The 14,389-nt window shown below is 49.5% G+C and overlaps 1 protein-coding gene across 2 annotated transcripts in view; it reads left to right on the top strand.

Moving 5' to 3' along the window:
* The first annotated feature begins 270 nt into the window (after nucleotides 1-270).
* Nucleotides 271-14,389, top strand: part of FBLN7 (fibulin 7) — a 42,299-nt gene continuing 28,180 nt past the window's right edge. The window contains exons 1-2 of one of the 2 annotated variants that reach the window (XM_048842301.2): nucleotides 271-1,249; nucleotides 13,653-13,812. In XM_048842301.2, the coding sequence (XP_048698258.1) occupies nucleotides 1,175-1,249; nucleotides 13,653-13,812 (235 nt within the window). In that variant the 5' untranslated portion in view covers nucleotides 271-1,174. The remainder of the gene's footprint in view (nucleotides 1,250-13,652; nucleotides 13,813-14,389) is intronic. The other variant, XM_048842302.2, reaches the window with a different exon arrangement.

The raw sequence follows: 14,389 nt of genomic DNA, 5'->3' as shown, positions 1-14,389 counted from the left end.
AGAGCCAGCCGTTCCATTACTCAGCCATCGGTGCAGCCCCACCTATTCACCCCAAATCAATCACGAAGCTATAGGATTTGTAATGCATCAAGGTGGACGGGGAGAGTAAATGTTCCCCACTGTGTCTGTAAAGAGGCCTCCGGCTGGCTTGATCAAAGAGTCTGAAGACCACTATATTCAAGTGGCTGTTTTTCAGCGTCAAACGCGGTGCGTTGGCCATCGTGTGTCCAAGGTGGAGCTGTTGCTAGCAGGCTGCACAGTGAGGGAACCCCCGACGGTGGCGTGCAGAGAAGCTTTTCGAGATCAGCTGCCAGGTATTGCATGACAAGACCCAATTTCTCTAGGAAGGGAGCTCTCCAGCTGAGTGCACCCTGACATTCTCACTGGCTCTGCCTTTGGATATACACCCGTGTATGGGTCCACAGGCTTCAGTGGGAGCTGAAGGCAGAAGTGTGGTGACGTGCACCTGAACCCTGTGTTCGCAGGATAGCGCCCTAGAAGGCCGGGCAAGGGAGGGATGAACCTCCACCCAAATCCTCCTCTCTCCAGTTGCTTTGCAGCAGATCAGCGTTGCACATGGGGCCGTTCTTCTCCATCCGAGAAGGAAGCAAGGCTAATGGAAATCAATTCAATCCTAAAGGAGTGCTCCTTTCTCAGGGGCCTTCTGGGGAAATACAGTCCCAACCTCTCCTAGAAGACGAACGGGATGAGTCTCCCCCACTTTGGCCGCTGCCCAGTGTGCAGGCTACAAGGAGATATCCACTTGGCAAGTGTTTCTCCCCTGAGACCAACACCTACTGCTAGGACCCCGCTAGCCAGCCAGCCTTCCACTGCTACCTTGAGTGGGAGGGAGAAACTAAACCCCAGCCAGACCCACACAGCTTAGGTGTTGGATTGTAAGAGCTCACACAGGCAGCAGCAGTGGCTGATTGCAGCAGCAGCAGCAGCAGCAGCTGCGAGGGCAGCCAGCAGATGAGGACTTGAAAGCTGAGTGGTTTTCTTCAACCCTTCCGTGAGAGAAGCTGCCAGGTTGGTGCTGGCAAGCGGGAGTCAGCTGTCCCTCGGCTGCATTCCAGGCATTCCCAGGGACTTCTAAGGCAGGTTGAGAAAACACTCAGGAGGGGAAAGCATTCGAAAATAATCCGAGAAGAGATTTTACCTTGAAACTAGGACCATGGTTTCTGGATTTCAGTACAGCCTCTTTCTGTTCCTGTGCTTCACAGCATGCCAGGGATCTCCAGCTTCCCAGGTAAGCCTCCGTCTCTATCATATAATTACAGTATCTGCAGCATAGAAGGTGGCTGTCTCCTGTCTCTTACCCCCTATAACCCCCACTGTCTCTTATGTCTTCCCATGGCATTTGGAGAGTCTTCCTATCCGCGGCCAGGTGTAAAAGACAAACAATGGATGTGTGGATTTCACAGGCAAATCCATGTAATGTAGGTGGGAGACTGCATGATCCCCAGTGCATAAGTAGCCTGTGAGTGCTAACCAGCTTTCTGTCACAGACCTAACTAAGCAACAACAGTTGTGCATTTGCAGGAAATTGTGGTGCTAAAAATTGGTTTATGGAACAGAATAGTTTGCACAGAACAGGACTTTATTGCTCTTCAGCTTGTTCTTTTCATGGACTCGTGATATTCCTTTCTAGACCCATCCTGTGAATAAACTTACTGGAAAACGACCCATCGCAGGCCGTTACTTCTGACTATCCTCTGTCATTGACACTTTTCTCTTTCAAAGGAAAGGTAATAGTTAAAAGTCACATTCATGAAAATACAGGTGCTGTAGTCTTCATAATTTCACCCTGCGTCATTTTCAAAATCTTCTTCTTCACCACACACAGTCCAAGGTATTGGACATTTTGGACCTGTGTCCCCGGCGTAATGCTCTTCCCTTCAGCTTTTACTTGTAATATAACCTTTCTCACAGTAACACGCTGGCAGTGATTTTGGATCCTTGCATAGATGTCACTAAGTATCTGAACTCTGCAGTCCTGTGACAACCCAGTGACCGTAATGCAGTTTATAATTATCAGGGGAATCACAAAGGGTATGCACAAGCCTTTTCTCGTTAGACAATAGTATGGTTAATACTTAGGTCTTTCGGTTACATAGTGAATACAATGGACATGCTTAATCACATTGACAGACTGTGCTGGCCTGTTAGGGACAAAGACTAGAACCAATTTTCTGAGAGCAGTTCCATCGTGCTGTTTATTCTGGTTACCATAAGCTAGCTGCAGTATGTCTGGTGGTTCACATTAAAAATAGCCTTTTAACAAAGACCTTGTTATAAAAGTAAACTACGTGCCAGGATTCAACTCACTTTTCTTTTCTTTTTTCAGATTTCTGTTTACCACATCCAGCTGCTATAATTTTTTTACGACAGTGTTGGACAACAAATGGTCGCTGGAATAGATATCTACAGAGATATTCCATACAAAGGAAAGAACATTGGGGTTGCAAAGTTAAGTGTTCAAAAGTTAGTTGCCTATGCAACTTCAGTTCAGTCCCTGGGCGCACGTGCCTTATGATGCAGCCTTGAATTACCTATTCCTCTTTCCACCTGACCCAGCCTCTCTCAGGGCATAGGGTAGACAGGGCTTCAGTGAATGAGGCAGTTCAATAGCTGTTTTATCCCCCTCATTCACTGGGTGGCCTTGTCCCGTATTTACTGCCCACCAGCCTAAGCCTACTCATCTGAACCCATCCCAGAAGTTAATGAACTTACCCTTATAACACCCCGGCGAGGTAACTTCATGTTATTCCAGTTTTCCGGGTGGGAAACTGCAACATGGAGGGATAAAAGGCAAAACTGGCAACTCTGGCCTCTGAAGCCTGTGATTTAAATACCTTGTCCAGCTTTACAAAAGAAGTCTGTAGCAGAAACAGGGATGCCTAGATCTCAAGGCCAGAAGGGACCATTGTGATCATCTAGTCTGACCTCCTGTATCACACAGGCCCAAGAACTACCCCACAATAATTCCTGGAGCAGAGCTTTAGAAAAACATCCAATTTTAATTTTAAAATTGTCAGTGACAGAGAATCCACCACGACTCTTCGTTAATTGTTCCACTGCTTAATTACTCGCTGTTAAAAGTTTGCACCTTATTTCCAGTCTGAATTTGTCTAACTTCAACTTCCAGCCACTGGATGGTGTTAGACCTGTCTCTGCTAGATTGAAGATCCCATTATTAAATATTTGTTCGATACTTATAGACTGTGATCAAGTCACCCCTTAACCTTCTTTATTTAAGCTAAGATAGGACCCAGTTCTCTTGAATGCTAGGCGAGTGCCTCAATCACAAGGCAATATTTCACTTTTTACACACTCCCGCTTCATTCACTGTCTGCCCTGGGCAGCAGTCCTGTAGAACAAATAGGAGGGTATCATGAAATTAAAGACTGTTTCATAACACAAGGAGGCCAAATTAGTCTCATAGGTAATCTGAATCTGGCTTTTCCTAACTTCTGAGTGCTTGAATTGCAACCTTAATGTTCTGTTAATATAGGGGTGGTTTTTTTTAATGGAATCACCTAGGTTTTAAAAAAAGATTAAAAAAAAAAAGACATTATCTTATGTACCACTGTAGTGACCCTTCTCTTGGGTCGCTAGCAGGTTTTGAATGCTAGATTTTCAGCGCAGACCTCTACCAATTGAGCTAAAGAAGTGAAGTGACTGGCAGCAGTAGAAAGCTGTTATCCTCCTTACAGCGGGGGACAGCCCCTAGAGAGAGCTGTAAGATGCATTTTGCTAGTGGGTTACACTGCTATTTGCTGTCCAGCAGTGGAATGTAAGGAGTCAGGAGTCCTGGGTTCCATTTCTGGCTCTGGAAGAGGAGTGTGGTCTAAGGGTTAGAGCAGCGGCCTGCGGGTGAGGACTTGGTGTTCTCTGTTTATCAGTGACGCTCTGCATTGGCTTGGTGCTCATTCACGCTCTGGGAAGGAGGGTCTGCAGGAATAGCTCTGTTTGACAGGCCCTGTAACAGGGTGGCCTGCTCTTATAAGGACCAGGAGGTCTGGGTTAGCCAGCCTCTGGTCAGTTAGCCCTGGCCTGCCACAGCTGCAAGGTGTGGGACTTAAAATGGGAGGAAGCCGAGCCGCTGAGGATCAGCTGGGAAGGGACAGCCCTAGGAGTGGAGCTAGTTCTGATGGCAGGCCCTGGGGCGAGGCTAGGCTCCAGGGGGGCTGTGCTGGGCCTGGTGTTGCTGAGGAGAAGCCCCAGAGGGACGGGAGGTCTGAGCTTGCAGCAGGGCTGCCGTGGTGGCGGGTTTGTAGTGCTGAGTTCTCCTGGAGAAGTCCAGGGTCCAGCGACTCCGAAAGGAAGAGCAGGATTAGTGCAAAAGATGAGGTCGTGTGAGGAAAGACTGTTGCTGGCTCAGGTGGAGCAGGAGCAGGGGCCTTTGAAGAGGCCAGCTGGGGAAGCCAGCTTAGGGCCTGACCACATACCCTGCAAGGGGATTGAGCTTTTAAGTGTGACCTGGCCGGAGTCACCGATCCCGACCACTGTAGGGTCCCGCCCAGGCCGTCAGCCCTGCACCCAGCCACATGGTGGCGCTGACTGGTGAGTCGCTTTTCTGGGTGTGGGGCTTGCTGTGGGGCAGGACGCTCTGAGAGACACCAGGGGCAAAGCTCTCGGGCGTGGCAGGGCACAAGCGCAAGGTAACAAGTGCTGCGAAGGCCAGGGAACAGACGGCCCCTGGTCCTTCGCTAATAAGAGCATTGCTTCCTGGCTCCTGCCAAGTCCCAGGAGTAAGGGTGTGATGCTGTGCGGGCGTAAGCAGCTCCCCTCAGACACCCTCGCTATAGCCTGCCTCACAACTACAAACCGGGGTGAACGTGCAATAGGGGACGGAGGGATGGGGGCAGGATTAAAGCTTCACTGCCCCCCCCCCCCGAGTTCTTTCTTGTGTGAAGAGACTTTTAAGAGGCGACTGGAGCTTGGCCTGTCTGTACTTTCAGCAATGGTGGAAGTGGAGGGGGGCTAGCGCGCCCACAATGGAAATATTGGAGGGTGGGGGGCTAATGCATGTTCCCACCCCCACAATGTTTCTGCCCCTGCACATGTGTGTGGGGAGCAGAGACGAGAGCGGGACCTGGAGGAGAGGCTGGAGCAGCCGCCGTGGTGCACCAGGTCGGGCCAGTCTCTGGGGAATAGGTAGGAAACCCCCAGCCCTGGGGAAGGGAAGAACTTTGGAGCAAGGGCACCGGCATGCCGAGCTGGGGGGCTCTGAACCTGAGTAGCCCCCCGAGCCGTTCCCTCTACCCTTTCCTAGTCACAGTGAGCTTTTCCTCCCTGCCCAGAGCACCTAGATGGGGAGAAGATTTCTCAAAACGAACAGAGGGCTCTTTACTCTAGCAGATGAAGGTGCGGTGAGCTCTAATGGCAGGAAGTGGAAGCTAGACACATTCAGACTGAAAAGCAGGGGCAGATCGTTAAACGGGGAGGGGAATCGAGTCTTGGAACAAAGTAATTTGGGATGTGATGGCGTCTCCATCACTTGGAATCTGTAAATCTAGGCTGGATGTCTTTCAAAGAGATTTACTGTCATTCAACCAGAAGGCAGGGACTCCAGGCAGGAATCCCAGGATGAAATTCTCTGCCCGGAGCTAGGCAGGAGGGTCAGAGAGGAGGTGATCACAATGGCTCCTTCTGGCCTTGGAGTCTCTGCAAACGTCGTGCTGAGCAGCGCCAAGGCAGTGTCAAAGAGATGTTTCCCGTCTGCTGGTCCCAGCTGCCTGTGTTTGCTGGAGAGCCTGGTGTGTGCCTGGAGGCAGGGGTTTGTGTTTGAACGCTGGCCCGTGCGAACTTTCCCACCATGGTGCACAGCATTGCCCACATTCCTGGAACCCCTCTGTCAAATGGCTCCGGGCTGCGCCCTGGCGGGAAATCCCATGTCCAAGCAGCTTCTGCGGGTGGCCCCTGGCAGCCTCAGTGAGGTGTTGGAGCGGTAGATGCAGGGGAAAGACCTTCTTTCAGATATGTTCTGTCTGTTACCTGTGATTACAGCTAGTCAAAAAACAGGATAAAACTCCCCTTCCCCCTCACCCCCAAATAATCTCTTCTTTTTGGTCAAAATTAAAAATTTCTCCCAAAATTTGAGGGTTGAAATGTTGGGTTCTTAATTGATCTGCCCTCCCTTGCCTGTGATCGAGCTGGGACACCTCATCTTCCGTACGTAGCCATCTATATTTTGTGCCTGAATTTTTGTTCCCCGCTTCTTTCAAAGAGGTGGGGGAACAGCACAGATCTTGCTGGTGCTGCTTGTCCATCTAGAAGGAAACGCCCGTGAGCTTTCTAAAGACTGAATGGCTCGGCGTGAGTCAGTCTACTCAGCAGCATGGTAGGAAATAGAATAGGTTCCCCCACCCACCCCTTACACTTCATGGCCTCCCCAGACTTGGCTTGCCCCATTCTCAACCCTACCCCAAGAGCAGATGACCGGGGAGTGGAGGAATGGGCAGAGTCTTGGCACATAGACGTAGAAATTCCCTGCTAGTAAGGGCCAGTAGCAAATTCCTGTCCCCGCCAGGGGAAGGGGGGCACAGCTGCCCCACAAATAGCACTTGGGATAAATCCATAATCTAGGCCCAAAAGCAATACTCCATTGGGGGAAGAAAGGAACGTGGGTCACTTCCTACCATGCTGTGGCTCTGGGCATACAGCACTGCTCCAGGGCAGCTGGTTAGAGGGTTATCAGTCGCAAGTGTATTCACAGGAAGGAAAGGGGTGGGCAGACCTGGCGGCAAGGAAGGGTCTCTTATTAATCATAACAGTCATGAGCAGGTTATTTTAAACCACGAGTGGCTGCTTAGACAGTAAAAGTAACTGGAACTGCTTCACAAGGGGGCTAGGAAAAGACTGGTGGGCCTATGGTCGGACGTTTCCCAAATGGTCAGGTCAGTGTCATCATGATGTATCGTTTACTAGCCTTCTCTCAGGCTTGCAGCTCTGCAAATGTGTAACAGGAATTTGTATGAAATGCTGGCAGGTTCCCACTCTGTGAAATACCCTAGCAAAACTGTACAGCGATTGAAGAGGGAGCGTGGCCTGGATGGGGGTGGGGGAAGGAGAGTCTAGTGGTCAGCGCACAGGATGGGGAGCCAAGGGTTCTGGGTATGACTCCCATCTGTCTGTCACTCACACCGCTGGGCAAACTGTTGAACCTCCCCATGCCTTCGTTGGTCCATCGTGGGACTAGGTATAAGATGCACAGCTGCTAGTGAACATCTGGCTTGTACTGCAACCCTCTGTGGAAGGGGCTATCGACGTGCACAGGATCCTTTTGTTGTTTATTTAATGACTACTCAGATAGGCTCCATTTCTCCCCTTCCCCCTCCTCTTCTCGGGCATGAGAAAGAAGTCAGGCTAGGTGATTGCACTCCACTAGGCAGACAGGTCTCTGAGAGCTGGGCTCTGCATGGGTTCCAGCCATAGGGGCGCATGAGGGCAGGGATGGTCCAGCCAAAGATCCACAGCTAGCTGACCCATCAGCACATGCACACGCCCATCCTGCCTGTGTGGGAGGAGGCCCCATGACCACAGAGGCCCTAGAGCATGCCCGGAGTGGAAGGAGGATTCCAGCTCCTCCTCCCTCTTGAGCTCCTCCAGAGGGTTTGGCATGCTGCGCCCCTTACTCTGCTCTTCATTGAGGTTTCTCGGGATGATTGCAGCACCGGTTGTTTATCCGGATGATCTCGCTCCCTTTGACGAAGAAGCCTCTTGAATGAATGAAACAGAATTTCCAGGCTGGATTCAATGGCACGTTGGAATGATGCCCACCACTGTTCGTTGTGCTCTTCAGTGACTAACGAATGTGCCCTTGGCAGTGATGAGTCTGCAGTTGCTAACCATGTGCTGATTATAAAATCTCCCTGAAGTCAGGGGATCTTGTTGAAAAGTTCCTTGAAGATTTCAGAAACCTTCCCTCGGTTTTCCCTGTTTAAACTGAAATTAAGTTGGGCCATTTCCCGCTTATCTGCTTCAAAGTAACCATGTGTTGGCAGCAGGACTAGTCACCTAGCAAGAATGACCATCATAGATAAACCAGCAAATGCAGCTGCTGTCCAGAGAAGTCTATGGAACAGGCTACAAGTACCGGCAGCTTTGCACAATCCTCATGATACAGTGACAGGAGATGGAGGTGAGCGGCTTCTACCGTGCTAGAGCAGAGCTGAAGGGGAGTTTCCACCCACCCTCTGCTGGGCTCTTCACCCAGAGACCTGGAAAAGGAAGAGGATGCCTGGCCTGAGTCTCCAAGCTGTCTCTGCTCCTTTGTCCAAGGCCATTCCTGTTGGTTCTTTCCAGGGTTCTCTGCTCAGCCCCTTGGCTTCATCCTTGTCTTAGTGACTCCATTTGCCTGTGCCTGGATCTCCAGCCAGACTCAACCACCCCTCCGCAGGGTACCTTCCCATGGCACAATTATCCACTTAGGCTGGGTCGTTCACTCCTCTCTCTGACTCCACAGGCTTTATAGCAAAATCAGAAAGCTCCTTTCCCTTTCTCTCCCAGCATAGCGAGCTCTCTGCCGCAGTCCTGGCTCACAGACGCCCGACCAAGGCACCCTTTCTCAGCCATCTGCCTGCCTCACAGAGGTGCCAGCAAAGAAGCCTAGGACAGTTCCTGCCCCTTCCCAGGCTTGGGCCGGGGGCCTCTTTGCTCTGTGGACCCTGCAAACAGGGAGAAGTGAAGTTGCCATGCAAGTCACCCTTTGGCCCAGCAGTAGATCTGGAGCCTTGCAGGCTGGTTTCCTGTTGCAGGAGAAATCAGTGGCGTGGATCTGGGGATGTTCTTGGTGTAACTTGTTCCTTTCATCCACCAGTCCCTGAACAGAGCTGGTCCCAAATGGCATGCGGGCAAGGCCCTTTTCCAGGGAGCTCGGCCCGAACACCAGTGCCTGGCTCCCAGCAAGGGACTCTGCCCCAAGAACTGCCTCTAATTAGTGAAATTAACGCAGAGAGCAAATTCTTTTGTTGATTGTATCAGCTTCCCCAAGGAATCTGCACCACACTACAGCGCCATCCGGTGATCACTCCATAACACTAGCTGGACAGGGCTTTTGGAACCCCCAGAAATAGCTCGGGGTCTAACATTGTTCCTCAGAGAGAGAGCCATGGAGAGGGTGCAGCTTACTTCCCTGCTCTCACCTAGCCAGTTACAGACAGAGATTGTAGCAGAACCAGGCTTAGAGCCCATTTCTTCTGTGTCCCGAGCTAATGCCTTAAGCACCCAAGACTATCATTCTCTTCCTTCGCTGTTTGGTCTGTGCACTGACTGAAGCAGAGGCCAAGTTAAGAAAATACTGTGTGAGCAGGTAGCTAAAGACTGTAGGACAATTCCTATGCGCCCAGTGGTCCTTCTGAAACGCTCTTGACAAGAGGCAGGAACCATATCTTCTCTCTGTTCCCATTGACAAGGGGCATTTCCCAATAGAACAGAAGTTGCTTATTTATGGGGGAAACTGAGTTTTGGTGAGCTACAGAATTGCCTGTTTGGTTCAGGCTTGTTTGGTTTTAAGTTAGTTCTGCTGCATGCTGTCACAAAGATGCATGCCTCCCGGGTGAATCAGTCCCTCCGGCTTCAAACCAGAACTGTTAGCTTCCAGACATAAATCTCACAAGTGTTCCTGGCACCCTAAGAAAGCACAAGACATCTGTTTTCCTATTATTTTGTAAAACTGAAGTGGAATATAGCTCTGGTTCCAAAAGGACTTAACATGAGCTATGGAATCCCTCCCAGGATTTCCAAAGTAATCACAGCCCTTGCTTGTCATACTCCACATTGAATTATTCTCTTACAAGTAGTTCACAGAAAGCCGTCCTTGAAGTAAGAATTTCTTTATTAGGATGAAGGACTCAAGAGTCTGGTCACATGAAAAGCAAAATCTGCAGAAAGTCTTGATCTGCACCGGACAGATCTTACAAAGAATGTTCCACCAAAGCCACTGGGAGGTTTGTCTGGAAGCAGCATCAAGGCTCAAATCCGGAGCCAGATTCAACCCGTAAGCCCAATGCTGGGCTAAGCAGGAACACATTCAATCAGCGTGAATCCCAGTAAAACTCATTTCTTTAAGTTCATGAAGATTTTTATCAAGAACTGGGAGTGCAATGTAGCTAGTAGGGTTGATTTTTAGTGTCTGCCCATTGTAATTAGAGGGCAGTGCTAACCAATGAGGACTAAAATATTGGAAAAGGAAGAAAACATGAGTGACTTCCAGCTACAACAGGAAGACTTCTTGTTCAGCTTTGTGTGAGCATGGAAAATAACTCTCCTACGACCAAGATTCCTGATCAGCAGAACAGGATCTCCAGTCTGTCCCCCAAAACACTCTCTCTGAGGAGATATTTTTTTCCACAGTAATAACCCAACCAGGAGAGACAGTTTAACAAATCAAAGGCAATCGGAACGGATTTGGGTCTGGCAGAATGAAACATCGTAACAAGTGATTGCACAATACTCTGCAAAATACAGAATGACTCCTTTTGGGGAGGTTTGTGTCTTCTACGCCAACATGTGTTTACTGGAAAGGAGTTCTATGAGACAAGAAATTTCCACTTTGAACTCCTCTCGCACACTTAACAGGTAGATTTATTGATCACTATTGTACAGAGCATCTCCATGGAATGGTACTGGCAGGTTTGAGATCTACTGATGAAAAGTGCTACAGGTGGTATTACCCAGGCGCCGTTGCCTGTGATGAGATGATGGCTAGTACCTGTAGCCGGATTCCCAGATAGAGCAGTGTTTAATGAGCATTGCCGTGGGTCAGTATTCTGGTTGTCATTGCCTTGACTAGGAGTCAAGATAATGCCCATATTTGGAGGGCCTAATGTAGAAGTATCTCAAATGGCACACTCTTCCCTCCATGCAGCACCCATTGATGGGAACTGGGGTGGCTTTTCACCTTCTCTGCAGACACCAGGTGATCGTAGCCACCCTGTGCTCTTAAGGGGATAGCTAGCGGCCCCACTCCCCAACATCCTGCCTCTTTGCTGGCCCTCTAAATTCCCAGGGTCCAAACTCTGAAAGCTCCCACTGATTACAATGCCTCAGCACCTCTCAGGATATGGATCTGGCCAAGTTGCCACTAGCACGCAGAGGGTACTAAGTGCTAGACTGAGATGGCTGATATTCATGTGGTTCATACCTCTGAGTACACTTGGATCCCCTTTGGTTTCTTTTTCATGTGGACTGATGCACATAAGCACTGTGCAGGGAATATGGAAGTTAGTAGCATTGAGATTCAGATGGACAAATCCCTGTTCATTGATCTGAAAATCTGCACCACCTGTCTATTCTCTAGGCTTATTCCCCAGAAATGGTCAGCTATCATCTTCACTAGTCAGTTTTTGGTGTGAGCCCATTTGGATAAAATGAGAATCGCTCTGGAACCTCAGGAACTGAACTTTTCACAAGATCTGAAATAATTGGGGTGACTTCAGTTTCCATCTTTGCAGACCCCTGCTCACCTGGGTTGTGGAAGGGAAAGCTCTTGAATCTCATAAGAGAGCCTGAGACAAGGTGGGTGAGGTAATATCTTACATTGGACCAACTTCTGTTGTATGTGACCAAACACACCAAGAAATCTCTTCTGTACAGCCAGGCAATCAGATACCACAGAATTTGCTTCAAAGAGAAAGTCCGGGAGATACATCTAACTCCCTTCACCAAACAAGAACACCCAACCAGAATAGTAGATCGCATCATGCAATGGCCCACCCAAATACCCTGAGAGAACCTTCTTTAATACAGAAATAAAACCCCCTCCAACAGCACACCCCTAGTTGTCACCTACCACCCCAAACTGGAACCTATATGGGGTATCCTCAAACAACTACAACCCATATTCAGTGGGGACCCCATCCCAAAAGAAATCTTTCCCAGTTCCATCTTCTGGCCTTCAAACACCCCCCTGCCCCCGCAACCTCTCCAAGCTCATCTGAAGCAAGCCCCCCCACGGACCAGGACACACCAACTCAAAGCAGCACCAGACCCTGCCAGAGCAACAGATCCAAAACCCATGGACATATTTCCACTGCCATGATGCTCAACACACCTTTCAAGATCCATGGATCCTGCACATACCTATCACAACATGTGGTGTACCTCATCCAGTGCACTAAATGCCCCCATAACAACTATGTGGGTAACACCAGACAATCACTATGTGCTCAAATGAAGTGACACAAACATGATAAAAGATAAAAACACCTTATCACCTCTGGAAACTGAATATAGTTGAGAGACCATCTTGAACAACATCTGTACCTTGCTAGATTGTTGTAGACTTTTAGATGCGCGTTTTCACACTTATTTGCTTGCCACCCTTTCCAACTTTATTCCTTTTGTTTGGCATCCTTTAACCTGTGCCCTATTGTTACTACAGTTGTTTTATCTTTACTATAAACCAGCTCAGTGCTGTGTTTAAATAGAAGGGTGTATTTACCCCAGTTAAGTTAGTAAGCTGTGATGTGCTTTTGTCTCTTTAGAGGAACAAACAAACCTTTTTAGTTCTCTGAATTGTCCAGGAGAAGACTGGACATTGCAACGCATGTGGTTTTGGGAAAATTTGGGATGGGGAGTGTGTTGGGGTCACCTTTCTTGTTATAACCCAGGCTGGTGGAAGCCACAATAGGGTTGTGGGGCTGTACGCAGGTAGCTGGGGTCAGAATTGCAAGACCAGGGCTGTGGCTATACACAGACACCCAGGATGTGACCTGCAGGAGCCCAGGCTGAGAGCTACAGCAGCAAAGCATTGTGAGACCCCCCAGGGGTGCATGACAAGTGGTGACATAATACGTCACAGGTCAGGGCATGGCTTTTCTGCCATTTCTTTCTATAAGTTGAATTTGATACATCCTCGGCCACCTCACAAATTCACCTGGCAATTGTCTTTGCTTAGGAAAGGCTCCAGCAATGGGGTGACTGCTGGCCTAGTGCTAGATTGGCAGCGTGACGTAGCACTGGCAGTTAGCCATGCGACAATGTGCCTGGAACTTGCTGGTGATGCCACATTGACTCGGTCTTTCTGAGGGACTAAACTTCTCCGGATCCCCCTTGTGTGTAAATAAAACAGGGTTACAAAATGCTGGGGACACGGGGGGATGAGGGTGGGTGAAGGGGTTGCTGATTTTGGCTGGACTTATTCCTGGAGGTTTAGTCACATGACATAATATTTAATTAACTATTAATATCTAATTCCTGGAGACTCCAGGATAGTCCCGGAGGGTTGGCAAGGAAGGGGGCACTAGGCGCATCGCTGAGCTGGGGCTGCAGGGAGGAATTGCAGAATGGGACAATGCTGGAGGGGTTGAACTTCTGTTGCTACAGTTAAAAATATGAGTGGATTTTCACGAGCTCATTGAGATTAGTGCGGCACCTCTGGCTGCTCACTCTGGTTACTGTGTTGCAGTTACTTGACAGCATATACCTGAAAAGGCCTGGGTGTGCCAACGAAACTGCTCAGAACTGCCCTGAACATACATAGACCATGTACATAGGAGGGGAAGCGGGCGCTGGAATAATTGCTCGCTAATTGTGCTTAATGAGTGGTCCCTCCGTTGCTGGCAGCTGCAGATAAAGGGAGCTAACGCACCGTTGCGTGACGTGCATGCTCAGCGCTGAAACAGCTGTCTCTTTCTTTTTCACAGAACTGTCTCAACAAACAGCAGCTCCTGGCTGCCATCCGCCAAATGCAGCAGTTCTTAAAGGGGCAGGAAACGCGGTTTGCAGAGGGAGTGCGCGTCATGAAGAACCGGCTGATAACTCTGCAGAACTCGGTGACAAAAGCTGCCCCAGACCCACAATCCGGTAAAAACCCACAGCTGGCCTTTCAGCAACAAGAGCAGCCATAGGGCATCTGGCTGTGGTGTAGACTAGTACCGACAGGCTGCTTGCCCCCCACCCCCAGGCCCCGGCAGGGAGAGCGAGGGCCTGGCAAGCTAGCTCTTGGCACATCCCGCTGCCCACCATGTCACACTGCACTATGGACTGCCAAGACCTAGGGATGCGCTGCCCCTCTCTCTTTCCCCCCCCTCATTTTTGGAAGAGAAGGGGAACATGTGTCCCACCCAAATGGCTCCATACATTGTGGGACAGCCCCAATATGCCTTTTCTCCCCAAACCAGTCCATCAGTCTCATCCCATGGTTGTACACGGCACTTTGCACACAGATCGGTAGGTCAGGAATCTGCCCCAAAGTAACTACAGTCGATCATATTCAGTGCGACATGCTCTTCCCACACAACCAGCTCAAGCCTTATGACCGTATAGTAGCCCATGATCTTAATTTTAGATCTTAAAATTAGGTCAGTATATTTATAGTGCTCTCTTGCTAAATCCTCTTTCCTGTTTCTCTCTCGGGGGGATGCTTGGTCTTCATATACAG

The sequence above is a fragment of the Caretta caretta genome, chromosome 3 (genome assembly GCF_965140235.1).
Source record: "Caretta caretta isolate rCarCar2 chromosome 3, rCarCar1.hap1, whole genome shotgun sequence".
In the NCBI taxonomy this organism is placed as follows: Eukaryota; Metazoa; Chordata; order Testudines; family Cheloniidae; genus Caretta; species Caretta caretta.
This window is presented reverse-complemented; position numbering and strand designations above follow the sequence as displayed.